Source organism: Conger conger, chromosome 2 (assembly GCF_963514075.1).
Source record: "Conger conger chromosome 2, fConCon1.1, whole genome shotgun sequence".
Taxonomy (NCBI): Eukaryota; Metazoa; Chordata; class Actinopteri; order Anguilliformes; family Congridae; genus Conger; species Conger conger.
In genome coordinates this window covers 44,475,644-44,500,886 of record NC_083761.1, presented here as the reverse complement: position 1 = coordinate 44,500,886, position 25,243 = coordinate 44,475,644, and the positions used below count along the sequence as shown (strand labels likewise).

At 40.3% G+C, this 25,243-nt stretch overlaps 4 protein-coding genes across 5 annotated transcripts; 2 read left to right on the top strand and 2 right to left on the bottom strand.

Moving 5' to 3' along the window:
* The first annotated feature begins 1,601 nt into the window (after positions 1–1,601).
* Positions 1,602–3,293, top strand: LOC133122562 (DELTA-sagatoxin-Srs1a-like). Its single transcript, XM_061232596.1, has 3 exons — positions 1,602–1,710; positions 2,176–2,311; positions 2,600–3,293. Exons 2-3 carry the CDS (start codon positions 2,208–2,210, stop codon positions 3,018–3,020), a joined length of 525 nt encoding a protein of 174 aa, XP_061088580.1. The 5' UTR covers positions 1,602–1,710; positions 2,176–2,207; the 3' UTR covers positions 3,021–3,293.
* An 884-nt stretch (positions 3,294–4,177) lies between these two features.
* On the top strand, positions 4,178–6,319 carry apnl (actinoporin-like protein). Of its 2 annotated transcripts, none has more exons than XM_061232501.1 (3): positions 4,178–4,334; positions 5,464–5,591; positions 5,704–6,319. In XM_061232501.1, the coding sequence occupies exons 2-3, from the start codon at positions 5,497–5,499 to the stop codon at positions 6,152–6,154; spliced, it is 546 nt and encodes a 181-aa protein (XP_061088485.1). In that variant the 5' UTR covers positions 4,178–4,334; positions 5,464–5,496; the 3' UTR covers positions 6,155–6,319. The 2 variants fall into 2 exon arrangements, with proteins under 2 accessions (XP_061088485.1, XP_061088484.1); XM_061232500.1 differs by having other exon boundaries at positions 4,248–4,330.
* A 3,321-nt stretch (positions 6,320–9,640) lies between these two features.
* Positions 9,641–16,526, bottom strand: LOC133121527 (keratin, type I cytoskeletal 13-like). Its single transcript, XM_061230754.1, has 8 exons — positions 16,086–16,526; positions 15,344–15,426; positions 14,415–14,571; positions 13,711–13,872; positions 12,875–13,000; positions 12,386–12,606; positions 10,673–10,800; positions 9,641–9,860 (listed from the first exon to the last, which is right to left on the bottom strand). Exons 1-8 carry the CDS (start codon positions 16,509–16,511, stop codon positions 9,643–9,645), a joined length of 1,521 nt encoding a protein of 506 aa, XP_061086738.1. The 5' UTR covers positions 16,512–16,526; the 3' UTR covers positions 9,641–9,642.
* Positions 16,527–22,693: 6,167 nt separating this feature from the next.
* On the bottom strand, positions 22,694–25,070 carry LOC133122703 (endonuclease domain-containing 1 protein-like). Its single transcript, XM_061232814.1, has 2 exons — positions 24,604–25,070; positions 22,694–23,772 (listed from the first exon to the last, which is right to left on the bottom strand). The coding sequence occupies exons 1-2, from the start codon at positions 24,889–24,891 to the stop codon at positions 23,161–23,163; spliced, it is 900 nt and encodes a 299-aa protein (XP_061088798.1). The 5' UTR covers positions 24,892–25,070; the 3' UTR covers positions 22,694–23,160.
* Between the last annotated feature and the right edge of the window lie 173 nt (positions 25,071–25,243).

Genomic DNA, 25,243 nt, shown 5'->3' with positions numbered 1-25,243 from the left:
TTGGTATAATTGGTTAATCACACACCTGCACCTGACTATATGCCTACAAAATCCCTGACTCTGTGCAAGTGTACCTTGAAGAATTGATGCTGGTTTGAAGGCAAAGGATGGTCACACCAAATATTGATTTGATTTAGATTCTGTTCACTCACTTTGCATTTTGTTAACTGATAAAAAATAAACTATTAACATTTTTTAAAGCATTCTTACTCAGGGAGACTGTCTTTTTTCACTTCTTTGCACTCATTTTCAGTGTCAAGTATGTTTACACATTTACAGTTCACATTGCAAGACATTTTCATTGAATTTATCTTAATTTATATGGTTAACTCAGAAATGATCTAACCATGATCACATAACTACAAACTGAAGAGGCGCCAAGTGTGGGAGTGGTTTGGGTAGCAGTCTTTCACCACATTACCTGATTTTCCTGTCTTAACCAGCTTTGACTGAGAAAGGCAAGAGCTCAGATGTATCTAACTCTGTCCCACCCTGCTTGTTGTTTATACAGTTATGTATAGTCTATTCATGCTTAACAAACGTTTCAGCTTTCAAGTCGAACCAGGACTATAATTTGAATCTAGCATTTGGCTAACCCATTCTTATAGCCACAGAGTTTATGACTATTTCCAAACCAATAGTAACATTCATTTCCTGTTGCATTCACTGTACCGACATGTAGTCCCCATTTGTTTGCTTTGCAACTATTTTTCTGTAATCCATGCTCTTGCAATTCTTCTTGTATTCCGATCTTTTCTATAGTACATGGGAGGACATGCAATGTATGCTTACACGACAGTCAGACCTCCCCTTCAGAGTATACATGTCCAGTATGCCCCCACCCAGCCCACGGTGCGTACCTCCAAAACTTGTTGGGGTGCTGACCTACAACCTCTGGTTGGCAATAATGTTCTTTATTCTATAAGAATTGGCTGGGTGGGGGGGTCTTTAAGCGCACACGTGAGGTTGACCATATAAGCACATGTACAAAGCAAGAGATTTCACCCACTTTGCCCGCATCGCGGCTGGTGGTAATGGGGTAGCTTACAAGGGCAGCACTTTGGACATCCATGCCACAATGTCAAATGTGGGCAAGGCAATCCTTAAAGTGGAGGTGTATGCCAAAATGGGTGCCTAGTTAAACTGAGGAAACTCCTTGAAACTAAATGGTTCTACTTTAAGCCCTGTTGGAGTAGCAATTCACCAAAGGGTGATTTCCAATCTTTACATTTTCATGGAGGTAAATTCAATATAAAAACAAGTAAAGTTTTGGCTAAATGTTGTCATTATATTGTGTGTCACCTGGTGTATATTTGTTTTACTGTAACAGTAGACTGGTGTAAAAACCCAGAGTACTCAATGGAAATATATACAATCTGACTTGATCTACCTTGCTGTGATCTATTTCTGGAAAATGTTCCTATATAGCTTATTTGCAACACTCACATGCAGCAAAGATTATACACACACCAAAAAAACAAATAAGTGACACCATTCTTCATCTGCAGATTAAGTCTGTGCACACCTGAAATACAAAAGGCGCAAACATGGTTTTATAATTTCCGTGATATATCTAGAAAGTTATGGCCACACCTAAACTGGCTGAATGGGAGTGACAGTGGTGCATGTTTCACCTCGCTCTTCCACCTTTCTTACGGAAAAAGGTATCAGAGGACTGACAGCTCTCTGAAGTACAGAAGCACAGGCAAGGTAGGTGGTTTTCTGCCTCCCATTTTAATTTCTCCAATGCAGTCTATGTACTTTAACAGAAGTGGGTTATGCTTTACATGATGTATGTACAGTTCTGGATCGTATTTCATGATTTGTATCGTTAAGGAGTGACAATTAAGTAATTTCTCCTTCTATTTTCTTCAGCGGCTTATTGTACAGAATAATATGATAAATTACCTGCTCTAAGTACTGCTTTCATTTTGAAGGGTTTACAAGAATTAGATTCTTGGGTATTCAACAATTTCTTCAAAAGTAATTTCGCAATAATCTAATTGCTTGTCAGTCAGAGTGCAACTCATGAACTGAATGTAGCATTTATGTAGCAAGACAAACAATGCTTGTGTTTCAACTGGCTTTCCCCTCATTTTTATTGAGGAGATATTCACATGCTGTACTGATTTTACAGTTTTACAGTTTTACAGTTCCTTCTCCTGTATTTCACAGACAAACGCCCACCAACCTCCAGACAAGTCAATATGCCTGAGACCGCAGAGGAATTTGCTTCAAACCTGACCACCAACCGAAACTGCACCATTGAAATCAGCAATCTCAGCAGTAAATTATGTTTGGTCAACCCAAAGTAAGACCCCAGAACTGTTCCCTGAAATAACTTTTGTAGCTTAATTTACATTGCACTCATTCATTTGTACTAACTAAAACTTGATTTTCTGCTCGAGGCAATGAGGATTTGGTTTGAACCCATAGGACAAGTATTCAGTGGCTCTTAAAAGCGCGTGTTGTTAATGCTTTCACATTGGTCCAAGCATGGAGCCTTTTGGCATCAGAACAGCTTGAGTTATCATTCCTAACACAAGAATAGCTGTGCAATTTGCAGTCTCAATGATACTGTATTGACCTCTCCGTGCAGGGTGTACATGGACAGTGGCTTCAGCTTCAATCCACCTCAGCCCACTGTGTGCACCAACCAGATTGAGGTTTGCTCCTTCACCAAGAAAGAAGACAGTGCCTCAGGAAGCGTGGGGGTCCTGACCTATGAGCTCTTTGACATGCAGGCGCGCCACTGCAATGAGCTTATTGCTATCATGTTCTCGGTCCCCTTTGACTACAACATCTACAAGAACTGGATTGGGGTGGGGATTTTTGAGCACACACGTGCGTGTAATAAGGATCTCTACAAGCATATGTACAACGAAGAAAACATGACCAATTTTGCCCGCAGTGAGGCCAATGGTTCTGGGGTGCAATACAAGGGGCGAGTAGCAGAACTGAGGGCCAGCATGTCAAATGTGGGCAGGGCCATCATTAAGCTGGAGGTGTTTGATAGATAGATAGCTTCTATAAATAGGAGGAATTAACTTGCCATAGTAAGAAAATTCCAGTGAAAAATTATCTGTAACAATAAAATGGCAGGGTAGTGAGATGAGGACTTAAAATCAATATATTTGGTCAAATAGAGGTAGATAATGCCTCCGAGAGTATACTCAAGATAAGAATCAAGAATCTACATTAATAAAAAGTGAGGTCAAAACAATCACATTTTATGGCATGTCTCATTTGAATTTATGTTAATGTACTTTCAATAAATAAAACTAAAAATGAAATGTGTTTCTTTACATGTGATTTCTTTATACGGTCTGTTTTTTTTCTACAACACCTCTTTGCAAAGGATGCCTGGTCATAAGGCAACACAATGAATAGAAACATGTCCTTCTCAAAGAAGAACACAACTGCAAATAATGTGGGTTAGTTACATTTAACTTTTATTCATCTTGCTAAGATATACAAAATCCTGTTCAATAAACGTATTTTTATTTTTCAAGATGTGGTTTATTCCTGGAATTTGAATCACCAATAAAAAATCATTACAATTGCATTATAGATCTAGAACCACACCCATCTCAGTGAAATGACAGCGGCATACAGAAGGCTTGTTCCTTTCAACAATTGGATGATGATATTGCTTTAAGAAAATTTTATTGTAGAGGAATAGCTAAGCTGATATTGCTGATATTGCTTTAAGCCGTTAACTTAGCTATTCCTCTACAATAAAATTTGTGCATTCAATTATAATCTGAGAGATGGACTCAGTGATGTCCTAACTGCTGAAAGTGTGGACATGCAGGCACTGACAATATAACAGACAGTTAAAGCAAAAGACAACAAACCAAACCAGAATTGTGCTGAAACTCATTTAATTTCATAAAATTTGAACATTGAACATTTGAACACCTTAACTGATCTTGAGATAGCGAACACATGCCGAGCATACTTTGCAATGTGGGTACAAAGACGGAGCCTGAAAAAGCCTCTGCATTAGATTATCCGATGACTCACATCTGTTATAGGACACCTTTGTGGTTGAGCAATGAACCCCAACCCACAGATACAGGTGTAACGACTGCTGAATTCAAATTTTCAGAAAGGTACTGTATAGGAAAAAACAGAGCTTAAAAATGATGTGACCACACCTTATTCTCAAACTGTTTTTCGAGGCGGGGTGCATGAAGAAGGTGTGTTTTTTTGAGAGAGGAACAAGGGGAGGAATCTTGTGGGTGGTAAAGTTTGTCCCATCCCTGATAAGCAAGCTGACTGACAGACTTGCCAGGTTGTGCCTGACTTAATGCCTTTTGGTTGTGCTGTAGGTAAGTTCCTCGCTGATAATGCAAGTTAACCTGCTTTCACATATCCTGCAAAACCTTCATCAGTTCAGTTAAAAAGTAATCTGATTGTTGATATAAATGCTCTGTAAAATTATTATTATTGTTTGGACATTTGTATGCATTTTTAATGATCTGTAACTTATGTGTAACTTCTTTTTCATCCAGTGTGAGGGTTTCTTATGCTGAAGTTAGACACAAACCCAGTGCATTGCACACAATTGTATCTCTCACTACACAAAGAAGTGAGCTTTAAAAAATGAAAAAAATCTAAAGCAATAGTGTTTATGGGCAGATTGTGAATATACTGTATAGCGATAGAGTCACTATGAGAGAGTCTGAAATAAACAGGGTGTGACCAATAGGTAGCTCACCAGTAGGTTAAAGTATTGGGTAAAACTTTTCATGTTATTTTTCTTAAAGTTTTTATTAGGTCAATATCTTTTTTGTTCATTTGAATACCTTAATGGTGGCATATCAATTTAATGATTAATTGATCATTCTATCTCGTATTAGATAAATTCTAATAAATTTATCTAGATAAATTTTTTTATGTATGTTGAATTTGCTTTGGTACAGTAGGCAATTTTACACAAAGTGCATTTACAGGGCTGTCTATACCCAGTGAGCAAAAGCCAGAATCTAGACATCTAGAAGGGTGGAAATCTAGGCTGAGAGACGTTTTGACATAAACGGATTAGGCTACCCCCTATACAGCTTAGGTTTTACCCAGTTGTAGGCTACCTATGTCCTAGCTGGGTGGAAAACCTTTCAACCAAATGTAGCTGGGGTTTCATTCTGAACATCTAGGCAGTGTTTAACTGACTGTTTTAAAGATATTTTTTAGGCCTTTTTCAGCTTTATTGGACAGTATACAGTATAGAGAGACAGGAAGAATGGGAGCGAGAGAGAGGGGAAGACATGCGACAAATGTCAGACAGTCGGATTCGAACCGCTGACGTCGCGGCTCGCAATGAGCATGCGGTCAGTGCTCTACTGGCTGCGCCACCGAGACACCCCAGTGTTTAACTGACTTTTAACCAACCTTTCACGACAAAATATGTTCACTTGGAACTTCCTTTTAAAAATCTTGGTTCCACCTTTGTATTCCCAGTGTAGAGCATATACTCTAGTCAAGCTTGCAAAGATGTCTGAATCAGCGGAGGCCAACATGAGCAGCAGGAGAAATATCACCATTGAGATCAAAAACCTCACCAAAGACTTCTGCCTGGCTAACCCCAAGTAAGTCCATTGGGAGTCATTCTGCACTCCTCCACAGGCTTAGATGAAACCCCAATTGCTATTATAAAAATGCTTTTGATCACTTGAGTGGGTATGCATCTGTTTTCTTCAGGGTTTATCTAGACAGTGGAGTCACCTTCAACCCTCCCCAGCCCACAGTACGCCCACTGAAGACCGAAGTGTGCTCCTTCAGCAAGACATCTGGCCAAGCCCAAGGCAGTGTTGGTGTCTTGACCTACGACCTCATGGAGAGGACTGGGAGCACAAAACCAGAGACACTGTGCATGATGTTCTCTGTCCCATATGACTACAACCTGTATATGAACTGGTTTGCTGTGGGCATCTTCGGCAAGGGCCGGAATTGTGATGAGTCATTGTTCAAGGAGATGTACTACAATGATGAGAGCGGCTTTGTCAGGGCAGAGGCCAATGGGTCAGGCATCAACTATATAGGCACAGATCTGGATGTCAAAGCCACCATGTCCCCCATGGGCCGAGCCATCATGAAAGTGGAGGTTTGGGATAAGCTCTTCATACCTCAGGCCCAGAAACCTAAGTGGTAATACTAGTCCTTTGCTTAAAAACATCCCCACACCAAATGCCATAGTTGCTAATAATCTGAAACCATAATACAATAAATTGGCGTGTATGTTTGTACAATAACTTGGATGTATGGATATGCACTTTCCATAAAAAAATAAAAAAATAAAAATGATTAAAAAATGGTATTTTTGTTGCAACTGTGTTTTGTTAATCTAATAACAGAAATAATGAAATGTATTGGAAAGAGATGGAAATTTCATCCAATAAACACTGAGTTAGTAAAGTTCAGCGTAGCTTATATGTAACCCAATGAATCATTCTTTAGTAGTTACAAAGGTGTAATTGGTTTTTCAACTGCAACGTACAGCCATTGACTGAGGATACATTGCTATCACCGTATCACAAAATGACACATTCCATCAAAGTGTTTTCAGCATATGAACTAATTGTGGGCCCATACATATCCTTCAGAAGACAGGGAACATTTTGAGTTCGAGATCAATGCAATTGGAAAATAAAATCAGATCACAGGTATTTCATATGTTGGAGTAGTGTGACCTCTTATGTGAATACATAGGGTAAGAACAAATAACTATAGTCCAGTGATAATGAAGAAGACTGCCTTCTCATCCAGCCTTTAATACTGCCTCTTAGTCTTTTAATAAACTGGATGAGAAAGTATCTCTTGTCAAGTCAGAAAATAAAAAATTAAGTAAAAATCACATAAATGTGCAGCTTTAGTAACTGATGGTTCTTGAGAGAAACATCCAGTATCCACAACCAATTAATCAAGAATGGAAGTTTCTGAATAACTAGCAGATGGCACTCTTTCATCCCTGACACCATCTAGCGGTGAATGGTGTCAAGTGAACTTAACTGTTTAAAGGGAGATGTATGTGAATGCTGAAGTGAGAGTGAATGAGTGGTCAAATGTCACTGTGTAACTGTGATTCCAGTTTAAATTTTCAATTAGATCTTAGAGTAAATATATTTTTGTACCATCCAATAGGAGCCACATGCAGTGGGCTCCAGAATTATTCATAAATATGCAAACATACTGTAATACAGGCGGCACGGATGGTGCAGTGGGTAGCACTGCCGCCTCACAGCAAGGAGGTCCTGGGTTCGAATCCCCGTCGGCCGGGGCCTCTCTGTGCGGAGTTTGCATGTTCTCCCCGTGTCTGCGTGGGTTTCTGCCGGGTACTCCGGTTTCCTCCCACAGTCCAAAGACATGCAGGTTAGGCTGATTGGAGAGTCTAAAGTGTATGAGTGTGTGAGTGAACGGTGTGTGTGCCCTGCGATGGACTGGCGACCTGTCCAGGGTGTATTCCTGCCTTTCGCCCAATGTATGCTGGGATAGGCTCCAGCCCCCTTGTGACCCTGTTCAGGATAAGCGGGTTAAGATAATGGATAATGGATGGATGGATGGATACTGTAATACTGTTAACTAAAAAAATAATAGTTATTGACATTACCTTTATTTTCCAACATGCATAAAGTAAAGACCCCTGGCAAAGATGACACCCATGGGTGTTTTCCTATAATGTTTGATAAGAACACATTTGGAGGGATTTTTGACCATTCCTCCGTGCAGAACCTTTCAGAATCATTGATATCCTTGGATTTGTCCAGATGGACCCCCCTCTTCAGTTCAGACCACAGGTTCTTGATGGGATTTAAGTCTGGAGACTGAGATTGCAGAACATGGATGTTGTTTTCACTTAATCATTTCTATGTGGATTTTGAGGTATGTTTGGATTCATTGTACAGCAGGACAAACTACCTATGACCAAGTCACAGCTTTCTTGTGGAGACTAAACATTTTTGCCAATATTTTCTGGTACTTTGCTGAATGAATTATGCCATTGATCTCAAATAGTGCCACTGGAACACTTGCTGAAAATATCTCTAAAACATCAATGACCCACCACGATATTTGACGGTAGGTATGAGGCCCTTCTCCTTGTATACATTCCTTTTCTGCCACCAAAAGTGTGGCAGCAAGAATGTTGGTCTCATCTAACCATAGCACTCTCTTCCAGTCATAATACCAATGATGTTTGGCAAACTCCAGATGCTTGGTTTTGTTTAGTGTGCTTAGTAAGGGTTGTGCTCATTACATTACATTACATTAATGGCATTTGGCAGACGCTCTTATCCAGAGCGACGTACAGTTGACTAGACTAGAAAAAAATGGATTACTGAATAAAAAACATTGATACGTGAGAGGAAATCTATTGAAATAAAATTAGGTAGTTTTACCATATGTTTGAACATAACATATAGATTCTGTGTTGATTATTACTTACAGCTTTTTTTCATAATTTTTATCAAGCGTGCCAATATTTCTGGAGCCCGCTATATCTATACTTATCTCAGAAGACTGACTGGTAACCACAACAAAGACGTACTTTCACATAGTATATATACATGCGTATATAAACTGCAGAATTTGCATTCGATTGGTTCAGGCATCATTTTCTTTTTTTAAGAGGCATTGTTTGCACTGAAACAGCACAAGTCGGTGAAGCGGGGCCCCAGGTAGATCATCACAGTATGTTTGGCTGGGATTTCTTCCCCTTTCAAAGGGATAAATCCCAGGATTCTTTCATTCGCTCTGTTTCCCAAGATGCTGTCTTCACTTACACAGACGCTGTATAAAAGGCTGTTTTGCCTTTTCAATTTCATTTAAAAGTCATCTTTGCTAACAACGCACATGGGTTTCCTTTTTTCCCCCGAAATGCAACCGATAGGATGATTGAAGGCTAGAAATGGGATGGATTTGTGAGCATTTTGTTTATCTGTGTGAAACGAAATTCGATGGAGCTGTCACTGGTACAAGAGAATGCATCGGTCTCCTCTGAGCTGCAGGAACATTTGTCTTGCTGTGTGCATCAGACATACAGGCCCAAAGGAAATGCATGATAGCTAGAGTTGGACATCTTTGACATGCTTCTGGTTAATAGTGCTCAGCAGCTGAAGTGGCAAAATCTGATTTGATTTCAGCATACAGTATGAGTCTTGGAGTGTAAAATGCCAATGGCAAGGTATGACAACTCAGTATGCAAATGTAACACATTTAGCATCAGGTGTTATCATAGTTATCATACACCTTATGGACATTTATTGAGGCAATGCAGAAGTCCAGGAGAGCCCTGGATGATATTGGCCTAGAGATATTGAGTATTTCATGATTAATGTACTCTCAAGATGAACGCAAACTAAAACATCTTCTCGTTCAATGTGGGAATAAGTGGATCCAGTTGCTTCATAAACTTCTGAATTGAGACTAAGGTTGGACTTATCAACATTTGTCCTTAGGTCTGGACAAAATACAGTAATGCAATTATTTTTGGTTGTTTTCCCAGTCAATAATTTTAACATGGCAGGTATGTGAAGAAAGAAAATCATAACGCGAATATTGTTCATAGCTGAACTTTCCAAATTTTATTTAGTAAATCCAGGTGGTAATGTATAGATGGGCTCTCTCCAGGATGTGGGTGATGGGTTACTCTGGTACTGGAGAGATACTCACTTCTTCTCCCTCCACGATGCATTGGCCTGGGGCATCTGAATCAGCGATGACGGTGTTGCTGGTTGAGGAACTGGAACTTACCACCACTCCATCAACCAGCTCCTCCACCACAGTGACCACCTTCTTAGTGATTGTTACTGAGGACGAGGCCTCTTCAGCTGTTTCAATGGGTTCAAGTTTTGTATCCAGTCCTGCAAGATCAAAACAAGTTATACACATTATATCACATTATAACAAATGTTTTTGTATCATAAGACACATCTCCAACAATGAAAGACTGTAAAAGTGTACTTAGAACTTCATGGGTTTTCTGGTTTCAGACACATTTTTAAACAAATATTTTGCATATGACTTTTCATATCTGAGTCAATATTAAATATTTTATAATATTGATTCTCTTCATAGTTTCATCATTATGCATGACCAATCTTTGAAGCATTTCATAAGAAATGTTTAATTGAACCTGTGAGATTGAGCATTTGTTTAATCTCACCATATGCTTCCCCCATAATCTTTGAGGAAGTATGAACTAACACCAGAATACTGTTACAGAGATCACCTTGAGATAAATCACTGAATGCATTTGTTTTTCTTGCAGAATGAAGAGGTCAATATAGCCTTGTTTTCTATAGTAGCAAATCACAGATTAATGTACATTTTACCACCAGGCTGAGTTACTTTTCCTCTCCTCTTCCCCTGATGCAAAATGATTCCCCTGGGGCAGCGCTTTGTAATTTAAAGTTCTAGTTATATATGGCTACTAGATGCAAATCATTTCTGCATTTCGTAACCAGAAGTTTGTGCTAATTGGGTTTTTTTTCTCTCTTCAATCAAGTAGGACATTGCCTTTTAAAAATAGTTCACAATGCATTAGTCACACTGTTAATCAGTACATTCAATTTTGTGAATGTCCTTCATTTATGTTTTTATGTTTCCATTTTAATTAGAGTTAATAAAATAAATACATAAAATACAAATAAGAATTATGTGGAAAAAGACATACCGACAGCAGAGCTTGACATACTGACACCAGAGCTTGACATACTGACACCAGTGTTTAACATCCCGACCCCAGAGTTTAACATCCCGATGCCAGAGCTTTCCACCACAACACTGCTCTCAGAGGTATACCTGATAAATGCAAGAAAAACAGTGAATTTTAGGATAATATTCACATTCTGATCAAAAAGATCACTTTTTAAACTTGACTTGTTCCAGTCATATAGGAATGCTTTTCTTTGACCACTGAAATGATTATTCCTGTTGTATTCATTGAATCAGGCTTAACCTGAAGGTGGTCAAATTATATTTGAACAGAGTGACACCTAGAGGCTGTACTGGATTACTGCCCCTGCCTCATGAAATTGAGTTTTTTTTCCCCACAAACGCTTCCCCCCCCTTGCATTTTCATAATTGTGCAGTGCCAATTAAAACAACTTTTTAATCCACTATTGTTCAATTACATTTGATTTTATCTTGTAGTTATTTGACAAGTAATTCAATTAATAGAAATGCAATTCACTTTCTTGAAATGTAATAGCCTTTAGTAGTGCTTTAATAGTGCTGGCTTTTGTCAATGAAACCTTGCCCATAAGATACACTTCTGCATAACATACTGTACACTTCAGCTTAATCAATGATAACACATACAATTGTCATATGCTGTCCTCATGCAAAAACAATACAATGTCCATCATTGTCTTGAGAATGTGGACAACAGTTATACAGGAAGATTTGCTTAATTCAGTTTTTAAAAGTGCTTATTCCAGGTATTGTTTCTCAGGATCAGTATAACTGTGAAATATCTGGAGAGTTTTGTCATTCTCTGCTTAGGAGGGCAGAAGCAAAGAGTTCAAACTTCATCTAGTCATTCAATCCATGCTATTTACATCAATATTCATTTTGACAGGTACAGCAAAGCCTGATAATCCTAAATTGCAAATTGATGGCTATAGTGACACCTGCTGTGCACTCAGTAGAATGCACCTCAAGAATAATATTTTAAAAACAAATGGACCATGTCTAAAACAGCTTACTTGCTATTGCATATGTAAATTGAGTACACTGGATGAGAAAGTTGTTAAATTGGCAAAAAGTGTCTCTAAATGTAGTATACTCACAGTCTGCATTTGGGAGCACATCACATATGAATATAAAGCAATATGTTTAGTAGACATTACATATTCTGAGGATGTAGTTGTCAGCAGCCTGTCTACTTGCAGCCACACCTGTTTGTACCAATGTGATCTTTTCATTGAACAATGACACAAATAGTGTTATGTTTAGCAACATTCTGTGTTATCTTGTCAGTCCCGCTCTGTACACTGCCGCTATTTAGATTTTTCTCCTAATTAGCTGGACTTCTGGTGTTGTTAAACATGTGCCACACATGCAAATACAACTGAACTCTTAAAAAATGAATGATTTAGTCCTAGACTAAGGCCCTTAACCCTGATTTAGTTTAGATGTTTGTTTAAGAAGCTAGCAGCAATAGTGAGATGGTTCTGAATTGTGAACATTCACAAGGAGTTATGTATCATGGTGCTATTATATTCATTGTCTGTATACAGTCCCTTCATGTTATTGGCAAAGTTCAGCATAACTATTTTTGGTAAAATCAGTTTTGTGAAGACCACCTTGTGCATATTCTAGCATACAGAGAAATATCTTTCTACAAATTTATCATTGAGAAATTGAGCCATACAGTTCACCTCACCCTATGTCCCCGCCCTCCAGAAGCCTCCTGTACTCTGCGATCTCCATTTCCAACCGCATCTTGATCTGTAGCAGCTCCTCATACTTATAGCTGTTGTTTTCTATGTTGGCCTTCAGCTGCACCAGCTGCTGTTCCAGCCCTGTCACCGAGGCCTGCAGGCTGAACATCTGGGCGCCGTGTCGGGCCTCTGTTTCCGCCAGGGTTCCCTCCAGGGATGCCTTCTGCAAAGGCCATGGTTAGAGCATTAGGGAATATCCCAGGTGGTCATTTTTGCTTCTCTCAATTGGGAAAAAGTGCATCACAACAATAAATATTAGTCACAGCCTCAATTTAGAGATACAACTGATACTGAGTTGATAAAGTTTTATGTTTAAGTTTTCTGCCAAATGCCAATAATGTAATGTAATGTTTGAGATACCCTCTTTGGATGGTTGATTATATTCATATTATATATTCTGACCATTCAAATTTTGTTGTCCGGGTAATTACCATAGAGAGTAAGGCCTGCAACTCGAGCTCCAGGGTGCGCATGCTGCTCTGGCTGTCCCTTAGTTCCACATTGCTGGTCTGGAGGACTTCAGTGGTGACCTGTATTTCCTGTTGCACTGCTTCTGACTGAAAAACACAAAGAGAGAACATGTCAAATCAACCAGGGTGACACCAAGAAATCAAGGGTTTAATGTACCAGGTGTTCCTAAAAAAGGGACCCTGCTGAAAAAAAATAACTCAAGCTAGGTGTTGAAACAGCTGACAGCTGGTTGACCAGTTCAGACCAGCTGCCCAGCTTGACATGGTTTGACCAGCTCAAGCTATGTTTTGAAACAGGTGGTAGCTGGTTCACCAGTGACCAGCTCAGGCCAGCTTATACCCAGATAGACCAGCTTATGACCAACTTGACCAGCTCAATTTTCAAGCAGGTCATGCTGGCACAGCTGGATTTCACAGCAGGATTAAATTGGGAATTGACTGCACAGCTCAATGGGTGGATTGCAGATTCTCTTTGAAGGTCACATACATTTCCAAGGATTTTCTTGCATGTGTGTGCCTTCCTGAAAAGAGAGCACTAAAAACTGTTTTAACTGCATACATTTTATCTTTAAAAAAAAATATATATATACATATATATATATATATACGTTTTTTAAAGATAAAATGTATGCAGTTTTTAGTGCTCTCTTTTCAGGAAGGCAATTATCGGGTATGTAACAAAAATATAAAGCAGTCTTGATTTATTTTAAACACTTGGATGGCACCTAACCCTGGGTGTCAATGTGGAGAATTGATTATTGACTGATATTGACCGGTGTCTTATAAAGACTGCCTACCTTATTCTTGAACCAGGCCTCGATGTCTCTGTGGTTCTTGGCCACCAGGGTTTCATACTGGTCCCTGATATCATCTATGGTCGTGGTGAGATCCACTGCAGGGGCAGCATTCACCTCCACTTGCACTTGTCCGCCCAGTTGGACTTGGAAGGACATGGTCTCCTGTAAAGAATAAGGACACAGTTTGTGTCAGTATGTCTTGAAACCAAGATGGTGGATGTGAGAAAAACAGTTAAATGTCCTGCAGACCCATTACTCTCAAAGTACAATATCAAAGTACACAGTAAACAATATAGCCGAAACAATAATCTTCCTCTGTTTCACACCCCGGTTTCTCTTCTTTTTTTGTGGTCAGACCTTTCCACTTTTCTTGACAATGAATTAAAGTGACAAGCTGATTTACATGCATATCATATTCATACTGGGCGTGGCATTAACCATTTAAGCATAATACTAGGCACGTACACGTAAGCAAAGTTTCACATTTATTGTGAGAAATATGCGTAATCCAGCATTATCTTTGGCTTTTTAGGAAAAGGGTTGAGAACCACTGCAGTAAAGTACCGTTCACAGCTTAAATACAAAAAGTGAGGTATTGGACATGATACAAGCAGCTGATTACGACCTTGCTGAACTTCATTTGTTTTTGTTTACAGACATTTCAATGAGAGCTAGAATAAAATGTCTTTATATTGCTCACTTACCTCTTCGTGATTTTTAGTCAGATAAGCAATTTCTTCCTTCACCCCCTCTAACTGTAGCTCCACATCACGTTTTCCCAAGGTCAGCTCACTCATCATTTTCTTAAGTCCAACGATATCAGCCTCCACGCATTGTCGGATACTCAGCTCATTCTCGTACCTGTGCACACATCAAAACCTTCCACCATCAATGAAAGTGTATCAAACGTAACATGATCCTATTATGATTGGAGTCATAAGCAGAGAATAAGGTACTGATTTTAAATGGGCACTTAAGAGGCTTCACTAGCAGATGAATGATGTCTTAGTGATGAAAAACATTTGCCAGTTAATTAAAGCATTACTAATACTTAGTGTTAACAACACAATCCACAAATGATGTGTTAGTAGACCTTTGTGAGTAACATGGTTAAATGAATTGATGTGAAGAAACGTATTTGCATGAATAATAAATGAGTAATGAATTAGCACAAAATATTTGGCATTTACTCACCAAGTTTTTAATAAATAAAATGTTTTACCAAGGCCTACAAAACCAATGGTATTTAAAAATTTAAGCAATTGCTGATTGGGTATTCTTACTTCAATAAGGTATTACATAAACCAATACTTAATGTAAACACTTGTTGACTGTTTAGCTGCCATCTTCCTCTGTAAAATAGGTTGGGAAAGGTGTGTATCTTCTGACATCCATGTTTCCTGTTAGTCAATTAGATGAGTCATGTTTGAATGTGAGCATATGCTTGACTTGTGTTCACACCCTTGTTGTATATTAGACACAGTTCACACATTGTAAATGATTTACTTATGCTTGTTGAGTGCTATTTCAGAGTGAAAAGCATCAATTAATGTGCTCAACTACACATACATTTTCACTCACAGTGAGTCCTTAATGTGTAACAATATTTCCATCCAAGATGAAAAACACTCACTTGATTTTGAAGTCATCTGCAGCCAGTTTGACGTTGTCAATCTGAAGATTTATTTCAAGGTTTACAGCAGCAGCAGCCAGAATCTTTAAATTGGAAGTGGAAAAACTGTATTAACGTTTTCTGTAATGTTTTAATAATTCAATACATATCACAATGTATGGGCTTCAGTAAGAAGGGAGAAGAGATCTGTCGATTAAGAATATCTGCTATGAATGAGCATAGATTTTTTTGTTATGCGACTAATGATCCATTGGCATTATATACAAATTTGGCAAAACTAAGCAAAAAAGCAAGAACCATAATCAAGACAAAAGTGTGGCCAGTATAACTAAATGATCATATAACTGAAGCATACTGCATTATGTCAACCTACAATTCTTAATGTCAAAGATGTTAAAAGTGAATAAAATAGAAAACCCTTTTTCCAAAGATACTTTACTACACAAATTGTTCCCTGCATTTGATTCTGCATTTACTTTCAGAGAATTCGAAAATATTCATAATTATTAATTAATTGCCACACCCAAAAAAGCATGTAAAACATTCTGAACATATACTCTACTTCAACATGCTGCAGTGAGCTCTCATGGTGGCGCATTCTACATAGAAGCTATTATTAAGTGTGTGTAATAAGTGTGTGTGCTGATTACAGCGTGTTTTGAAACTTGACGCACTCATACCCGGTTGTGTTTTACTGATTGCTCTTTTTTATTGACCCTTTTGCCTGGCCAGCATATTGTACCTGACTACGGAGGTCTCTGATAACGAGGCGCTGGGCGCTCATGTCCTGAGTGGTGACCTTGGTGCGGGAGAGTCCCCAAGATCGGATCTGTTCCTCCAGCTTGGCGTTGGCAGCCTCCAGGGTGCGCACACGCTCCAGGTAGCGGGCCAGGCGGTCGTTCAGGCCCTGCATGGCCTGCTTCTCATTCATGGGCAAGGAAGATCCTTCGAGTGCGGACTCCAGGGAGAAGGCAGCGCCTCCTCCTCCACCTCCACCTCCACCTCCACCCAGGGCGCCGAAGCTGAAGCCGCCACCACCACCACCCGCGGAGCTCAGCTTGCCCACGGAAGTGGATACGCGAGTACCGTGGCCCCCCGCACCGCCGTACACACTCCCGCTCTGGTGAGACAACCGCGACATCCCCCCCCCGCGGGTGGACCCGGCCATAGACCCCCAGCCATAACTCGCGATGAGAGACATTTCTCCTGGGATGTGGCGTAGTCAACCGCTGCGATGCACTGAAGGATGCAGACGCGCTCCTTCAGTCTCCCGCCTCATATATATACACACACTCCCGCTCCCTCCGCCCCCCTATGCATGGGTGTGTGCAGTACAGAATACCCGAGAGGGTATCAGCCACTTTAATTTACGAGTGGAATGTACTGTCCAGAGTATGCCTTGTGGTTCTATGTCGTTTTCGCAAACCTCACCCTTCACTCACTCGTCTTCAACTTTTCAGTCAGCATAGTGACTGGAGGACTGATTCCTGCAAATGTATTGTCATTCCATACAGTGCATGCATGTCACGTTGTCAATCTTAGCTTGAATTGCATTTGGCAACCAACATTTTATTTATTGACAGTGGGAAAATAAGCGGAAAAACAGTGGTAGTTTCTAAAATGTTTTTCTTTTTTTTGGCTAGGCTTTCCTTGGTTTAGTGCGAGAAGCCTGGCCTATTTGTCTTAAATCTATACTATAACCCATAAATCTTCACCATAGAACAACAAGGCAGAAGTCATTAGGGATTCACTGAGTGTGTTTCCTGAATATGCAATAATGCTCTATATAACAATAAATTGTAAGACAAATCCTCCTACATATGCATGCATTGGAAAATGAAATGTGTTTGTTAAGAGGTAAAAATGTTTTGGTGCAATGATTTATAGCCAATGACACCATTTCTGCTCAAACTCAAATCAACAGTGCAATAATTTTTCAGCCTTGCTGGTAGATGCAAGTGTGTATACACCATTACATAATCTTAAGTTTAATATATTTGTGATACCTTTTTAATTCATTAAGTGGATGTATCCTCGTCATTCTTAGACTTCTTATTTTCATAAAGGCTAGCTGCGATTCTTGCATGAAATTTGCAATCTGATTGGGAGATTATTAGGGAAAGGAGAGCTGTATTACCTTTCAGAGATTAATTGAGAGTGATATCAATCTGATATGAAGGCAGTATCTTGATAATGTCTGGATTATTTTCCCCACGCTAACCTCAATTTTAAAAACTCCCTTCTACAAATAAGAGTTTATACTGTATTTGCCACATGATAACAATTAGTTCCATAATTCATTTCTGTATACGTTAAATGCAAAAAATGTAGTACTACTCCTGAAAACCTGTAATCACAAATAAAATCTGCAATTTTTATAACCTTCTCGAAATGTGTAGCAGTCAGGAATCCGTTTATACTACAGATATAATATTATACTTATATATGTAATTATGTAATAAGTTATGTAACTAAACAAGTCTGTATAGGAGCCAGAAGTGATTAAAGGGGCAAGGAAACATTATATTCCCCCAAGCATTCTTTTCCTACTAAACCTGTATGTCTTATCCAGCTAAAAGTACAGCCCCCCAGCATCTTGTCAATCTTTGAGAAGTGAATGAATGATGGTGATATGCACTGAGACAGAGTTCTCATCGCTTCAGTTAACTTGCTCATGTCGGGACATTGCAGAAGCTTATATAATGGTGCATTTCGTTATTGCTGAAGGATACGATGGGAGAAATTGCGTGTTCTTCCCCAAAGACCATAATAATAACGCAATGATTATGGTGGGTATGGGTGAATTCAGTGAGCTGCCCTCAAGGGAATCAAAATTATGTCCATTTTCTATTTTTTGTGTTCTGCACTATACACCATTTAATATCACCCCCAATATTGAACTGACCCCAGCACTAATCACTGTAAGCATATGTTTTCAGGACCTCTCCAAACACACAGAACCTCCAGTATTTGGCATCAGTATCAGAAGTTCCAGAGCCTGTTGGTCAGTTTGTATTTTTTTGTTCCAAATGATGGACCAGTTTTTTGTAAAGAGTCATTATAATGGTAAAGCATACAATGAATGCCATGGCTTTCATGTGAAAAGGGCTTCTATTCAATCTTATGAATGACAGTGTTAGATTTACCGGTTCAAGGCATCTCTGCCTACAAGCTAATCTGTCATATTCAATGATTGAAGTGCAATGTTAGACAAGCACAGGCCAGCTCAGAGTAACACCTGCGCTTAAGGATCAAGGAGTTAAAGAATCTTAATGTACAGTACAGTTTTACCTTTTACTGTAACCTTCAAATGAAAATTAGAAGTTACTGATGTTCATTTTTACAAAACAAGATACAGTTGTAAATTGATGTTTCATTGTTTTACACTCTTTAATATTGTGTTAATTTGATTATAAAATCACTGCGATAAGTTAATTAACTTTAAAACTTAGCTGAAGGACTAGCGCAGCTGTCGCTAACCAGCCCACATGCCACAACTGTGGCATCGTTATTGCTAATATCAGCTAATTGACATTTCATCGTTTTACATTCATTATATGTCTCCTATCCATCCAAGCATGCCTTCTTTTTAAAAATATACAAGTGGCATTCATGGTTGCTTCGAAATATAGCTTTTTGCTGTCTGGTAGTAGTTTTTTTTTTCTTTCTCTTTATTTGTTTAAACGGAAGGAAACAGCCTGAGGTCCTGCTGCTCATGAAGCCGAACTATAAATACAGCAATGACAAAGGGAGGGGGAAATTGCATGTTTTGTTTTGCTAGTAATGTTTACACAAGTAGCCCACAACAGCGCAAATTAAAATATCAAACTAAACATACAATGTTTACCCTAATGGAAGGTGGGGAATTATTTTGTAACAAGTGGAATTTTAAGATAAGTCCCCCCCAAATCTTCAGTCAAACTGTTAAATTGCAGGACTTTGCATCGTTATTTTCTAAATTTTCCTGGGGGAGGAGCCCTGGCCCCACCCACCCGAAAAAAAAAGAAGAAAAAAGAATAACTGTGCCTCCCTGAATTTTTGCTTGCATGAAGCCCCTCAGCTGATTCACTTGTCGAAGATCATTAATAAAAACTATCATTTTACTACTGTCCAAAAACCGAGTAATCATTGGCCAGGAGCGGAGAAAGGATCAGAATAAAAATGTTGAAAGGTAAACGTTGCACTGCTAGCCACAGAGCACTTCAGACTGAAAATAACAGGCAAGGTAGCCAACATATTAAGCGAATCCTCCTGAAAAGCTTTTAAATTTGCCACGATCACAATGTCAGACTCACGCTTTCATTTTAACATTAGCTAGTAGTAGCCTGACTGAAATGCAGCCTGGCTCATAAACAAATCAACCTTATTTTAAAAGTTTAAGACTTGTGGAAGTAGTAGTCTGTCATGCAACAGAATAATGGAACCCAGCGCACACTGAGAAAAAGAGATCTTTAATTACCGGGTCGGACAGACCAGCTACAGAGCCAGTAAACACTAAAAATAGGCAGAACATAGTGACTGAGCAGGCAAAGGTCAAAACCAGGAAGTCTGATGGGGCAGGAGCAGGGAAAGAGCTTGGTGGGGAAGGACGAGGGAGCATAGGCTGGGCAGTGGAGCCGTGCTACCACTGCTTGCAGACATTTATGTCTCACCCAGAACCAGGACACGGCTGCCTGATGGTCCCTCCCCTGGATCCTCATCCCCAGTGACCACCTCCTCCCCAGATGCAGCAACAATGAATACACCCCCATGTCTGACCCCTTCCGCCAGCTTTACCCAAAAATCAGCGGAAGGGGAGGTGCGGAGGCTAACCCAAGCCTCCATGCTATATATTTTGCCTGCAATTGAAAAATCGATCTGTGTAGTCACATAATAATGTACTATATCCCTGTGCACACACCAAATCTATAGCCACTGATGGAACCTGACGTTGGTATGATCATTTTAAAATTCTCAAGATTACATACAGGGCTTTATGTGGAGAAGCTCCTGACTATATAGCAAAGCTGCTGTCTACTTACACCCATGTGTGGTCCCTGAGGTCCTCCAACCAAGGTCTGCTGGTCACCCCAAGGGCGAGACTTAAATTGAAGGGAGACTGCACTTTAACATGTCTTGCCACTAGACTGTGGAATACAGAGTCTCCCTCTTGCTATGAGACTGTCTGATTCCACTGGCACTTTTACTGCCACCCATTTTTACTTTCGTTCCCTGATCATTGATCTGGTGGCTATTTCCTGATATATTCCTTTATCAGTATGCATTATCTATTTTTGAGAAATTATTATCTTTGTATTCTATCTTATTTAATCGTGTTTTTATTGCATTTCCTTTTTCTTTTATTTTTCCTGTTTGTTGATTTTTGTTTTGTTTGTAGTGCTTTTTAAGTATTCCATTGTGAAGCACTTTGTAACCATTGGTTTACAAAGATGGTATATAAATAAACTATTACTTACTTACTTACACACTACCGAAATTGGAGAAAATTGGTGAATGTGCCAAGTATTGAATCACTCGTTTTAAGAGATTTAAGTGACTTAAGAACGAAAGACTGGGGCTCGGGTGGGCGCTGCCGCGGCGCGCGTGGGGGGGCCGGCCCGGCTTGTTGTGGTTGGGGTGGGCCGGGCCCTGGGGGCCTGGCTGCCCCGGCCCGCCCCTGGGCCCCGCGCCCCGGGGGGTGGCGTTTCCGTCTGCCTGCCCCCGCCGCCGGCCCCGCGTGGTCGGGCGTGTGGCCGCCTGGGGGCGGGGGCCCCGGGACCCGGCCGGGGTGTGCGCGGGGGGCCCGATGCTTGGGGGCCACTGGTTGGCGGGGCCAGCCGCGCCCTGTCGCGCCCCTCACGTCCACCAGCGTTCCACAGGAAGTGACAAACCTGCTCACGCCCACTTACATGCGCGTATACACACATACCACTTTAGTGCCTGTGTATGTAATGTTGAAGGTTAGGTGTTGATATGTGCTCATGCAGTTTGCATGCAATATGATATTCTTTAGATTTTTTGGCTGTTAGGTGAATACCACAAATGTCAGGCTATATGATTAGACTATAGTTATTCTGCATATATAATATATTCCCAAGGTACTGTAGTAAGACACCATTGGTATGTCCACCTGAATAGTTTTTTTCATTGCAAAGATGAATCTGTTGGTTTGTAATATATTTGGAGCACTGATTAGCAATAATTCTCACGTATTTCGAATACATTTACGCTTTATTTAAATTAACTGCACTGGTTCTCTCAAAACAATCCATGCTTATTGTGAGTGGTGTTAAAGCCCAACGTCTAATTAAGGGTATTGATTTATCAGCCGCGCAGAAATTACGACCAGACAACCGGCTACCCAAAAGTGCCAAAGTTGTAATGGTGTCAAACATACATATTTACAAGAGAACACATGGAGAAAATAAAACTAGTTACACTATGCACATACGGAAAGGGGAAAGGGGAACTGGAAGCATGTGTTGCCAAAGAAAAGAACATTCTAGCAACTACTCTAGCAACCCACATGTGACTAACTGATTACGTAGGAGAAGTTGCCAAATACTTACTCTCTTGCTAACAAAAATACAAAGGTGGCAGTCACCCCCTAACCTAGGGTGTCTCGACACGATTGGCAAAACTACGTGTAAGCAAGTGTATGTGGGCCCCCGTCTTACCTCTCCAGCTCCCAATAGAGCATATTAACCAAAAGGGAAGCAGGTGTTGGTTTCTAGGTACATACACACAGGCACAAGAACAAGTTAGCTTTGTTGTTTACACTCGGCACAAAGATATACACTTACAAGACTAACCACTGTTCTGGAAAAAGGTCTTGTGGACAGATGAGATGAAGATATCAGAGAGATAGCAAGAGAAAAGTATGGAGGAGAAAAGTAATTGCCCAAGATCCAAAGCATACCACCTCATCTGTGAAAGACGGTAGTGGGGGTATTATAGCCTGGGAATGTATGGCTACCGAAGGTACTAGCTCACTTATCTTAATTGGTAATATGACTGCTGATGATAGTAGCAAAGTTAATTCTGAAGCGTATTGACACATTATATCCCATCCTAAGTTCACAGTCAAGTCAATCACCCGATCTAAACCCAACTGAGCATGCCTTTCATATGCTGAAACCCCCAAAACAAGCATGCGCCCAAGATGCAATACAGGCCTGGCAGATCATCACCAGAGAAGACACCCAGCAACTGGTGATGTCCATGAATGACTTCAAGCAGCCATTGCATGCAAAGGATGTGCAACAAAATAACATGGCTACTTTCATTTACATAACATTGCTGTGTCCCAAACATTGTGGTGCCCCAAAATGACTATGTATAAACACTGATGTCATTTCTACTTTTACCAAAAAGTGTACAAATTTCCTTTATTAAAATCTGACAATGTGCACTTTAACCATGTGATTTTTTAATTACAAATCGTGGAGTACAGAGGCAAATAAATAAATGATGGGCTTTTATCCCAAGGGCACTGTCAATGGCTAAGGCTTTATTTTAATACAATTAAAATGTATCTAATGTTTAAAATACACTTCACATATCAGTATCATAGCATATGTGCAGAGGTCATAAGCCTTACAGAGCACTTACTGTTTAATTTACTGTTTTCACTATCTGCCTGGCACCTTGGGTTGAGTAGAACAGCAGGATTGTTGGAAAGGCAACAATGGCATTTTCTTTCCATTTGGAGAGTATCTCTTTACCCAGGTATTATATCACTTTGTTTAAAATGGTAACAAGATTTGTTGAAACACAAAAAAAGATAGAGAATACAAGTCAAGAACTGACCAAGACTGCAGTGATGAAAGGGCCAAGCATCACTGCTCTGAACACTGGTTATAGAACACACTGACAAAAGTCCCAAATCTGTCCCGCAGGTATATCTCCAGAGTGTCCAGGGGCATAGTCCTTACATCATAACCCCAGAATTGTTTCTTCTTCCCCCTGTCAATGGGAACTATCTTCTCTGTGCTATTTGGGTCATTGCGGCCAATGGCAGCAAAGGTTGGAAATAAATGTCTGAGGTTTTCAGGAGGTTTTGTGTAGTTTGGACAACAGTAGGCTGACCATAGATACTCTGGTATAGCTACACGGTGCTCCTTTAGCCAGCGCTCGGTTTGGTAGGGCATAGCCCCTGTCACAATGTAGGCTTTGTCCTTGCAGTATTTTTTCAGGAGATTGCTCACATTCCTCTCCAACGATGCCCAAGGACCGCCATTTGAGCCAGACTTCTGTGGGACCACATTGGTGAGAGTGAAGGTGGAGCTCCTCGTCTCCTGGTCCTGGTGGTGCAGGTTGGGGTTGAGGTGACCATGGGTATAGCTAGAGTTGATGTAGTCCGTCTGTACAGCTTGGCTCTCCACAATGTTCGGATCCACCTTGCCCTCTCGGAAGAGTACCATGTTTCCATCTGCTTTGGGATATGCCAGCTGAAATTAGAAAAATGCATCTCCCATTAATACATTACAGCTCATTTTTAACTGAATTAGTTTCTTTGTCTGCTCATTTGAAGCATCTAATAGTATATGATGGTGGAATTTCATGCTGAAGCGACCTCCTGCAGTCTATGAAAAAGGAGACTAACATGTGCACTAAAATTACCAGAGAATGGAGTCACCCTGGGACACCCTGGGAGCATATGCCAAACTTCAGTGGCACTAGTGCCATTGGTTTCTGATAGATAAATAGACCATCTACAAACATGCGCAGTGTCTTCATATTATAAGCCTCTCAACAGCCCCCATCTCCAAAGACATCTTCAAAACAAAGTCACCAATACAGGTCAGAAACTGCATGGTGTGCAGTGCATACATATGTGTAATATTTCAGATTACACAATTCTGAATTTAGAATATACTAGCTATACCAACTTGTTTTGAGAAGTTGCTTATGTACATAATAGCCTGTTCTCATTTTCTTTTGGAAATAATACAGTTCCTCTTTCATTCACCTACTGCACATAAACAGTGCTGACTTATTGCTAACTGAATCACTGGTTCCCATAAACAGATGAGCTGTGGCATGTGACTAATTCCAGCAAATGAGCATGTCGATTCACATGAGTGCTCCACTAAACACGGCCAACTCCTGACTTACAGGGAGCAACTCTTCCCCATATAAATACGTTGACTACTGAGTTTTTCCTCTGAAAAGAGAAAACCTTTTCCAGTTGACTACATTGTAAATATGCCGCTATTCCCATTGCTCTGCAATTAATTCTGCTGCAAGCATGCATGCAAACTCCGGTAAAGACTGCCTACCTGTGGCTCATACTTCCAATGGTCTTTAGGTCTCTTTCCCGCCGGCGATGAGAATATGTAGGCAGAGTAACAGGGTGCACGGTATCTTCTGCTGTACAGAGAAGCAAAGCGGTACCTGTTCAGGTAACGCTGGCAGATGGGGATCCCCAGTAGTCCCTTGGGGGATGAGGCACGGTAAAGGAAGTCGGCGCAGGGAGTAAAGTCGCCCACATCAGCTCTGGTGAGGCAACACCAGGCAGTGAGGGCCAAAAGAGAAGCCGTTGATACAGCTGTGTGAATACCCACCATGATGAGCGTAGTCTGCTCCTGAAGGTCTCACACAGCCCTTTCAAGAGAAGAGGATCAGAAACAAGACACGAAACCCTGGTCACAGCTTCTGACATCCCTTGTCCCCAAACAATAGTCTGGCCAGGAGAGGGCGGGACTGTTGGGTGCTGAGTTAGATCAGGAGGCTCAGTAATGTACTGCATGTGAACTCATTTCCGCTTTTTGAATAAGATCATCCTACACAGGAGAAGAATAGTCCACAAGACCTGGCCCCTGGCCACAGTCAGCACTGTACATGCACTGTAAAGTAAACATTTGATGCAAGCCTCAAAGGAACCTCATTGTATTAATTAGTACATGTATCAGTCCATGT

Excerpts from the sequence above, each read along its gene's own strand:
- LOC133122562 (XM_061232596.1), top strand. The coding sequence starts at position 2,208 with ATGCCTGAGACCGCAGAGGAATTTGCTTCAAACCTGACCACCAACCGA. Across the intron at positions 2,312-2,599 it reads TTATGTTTGGTCAACCCAAA|GGTGTACATGGACAGTGGCT; the intron begins GTAAGACCCCAG and ends CTCTCCGTGCAG.
- apnl (XM_061232500.1), top strand. Across the intron at positions 5,592-5,703 it reads TTCTGCCTGGCTAACCCCAA|GGTTTATCTAGACAGTGGAG; the intron begins GTAAGTCCATTG and ends TGTTTTCTTCAG.
- LOC133121527 (XM_061230754.1), bottom strand. The coding sequence starts at position 16,511 with ATGGCCGGGTCCACCCGCGGGGGGGGGATGTCGCGGTTGTCTCACCAG. Across the intron at positions 14,572-15,343 it reads GCAGATGACTTCAAAATCAA|GTACGAGAATGAGCTGAGTA; the intron begins GTGAGTGTTTTT and ends ATGTGTGCACAG. Across the intron at positions 12,607-12,874 it reads TGCAGGCCTTACTCTCTATG|AAGGCATCCCTGGAGGGAAC; the intron begins GTAATTACCCGG and ends TGGCCTTTGCAG.
- LOC133122703 (XM_061232814.1), bottom strand. The coding sequence starts at position 24,891 with ATGGTGGGTATTCACACAGCTGTATCAACGGCTTCTCTTTTGGCCCTC. Across the intron at positions 23,773-24,603 it reads ATTGGAAGTATGAGCCACAG|CTGGCATATCCCAAAGCAGA; the intron begins GTAGGCAGTCTT and ends TTCTAATTTCAG.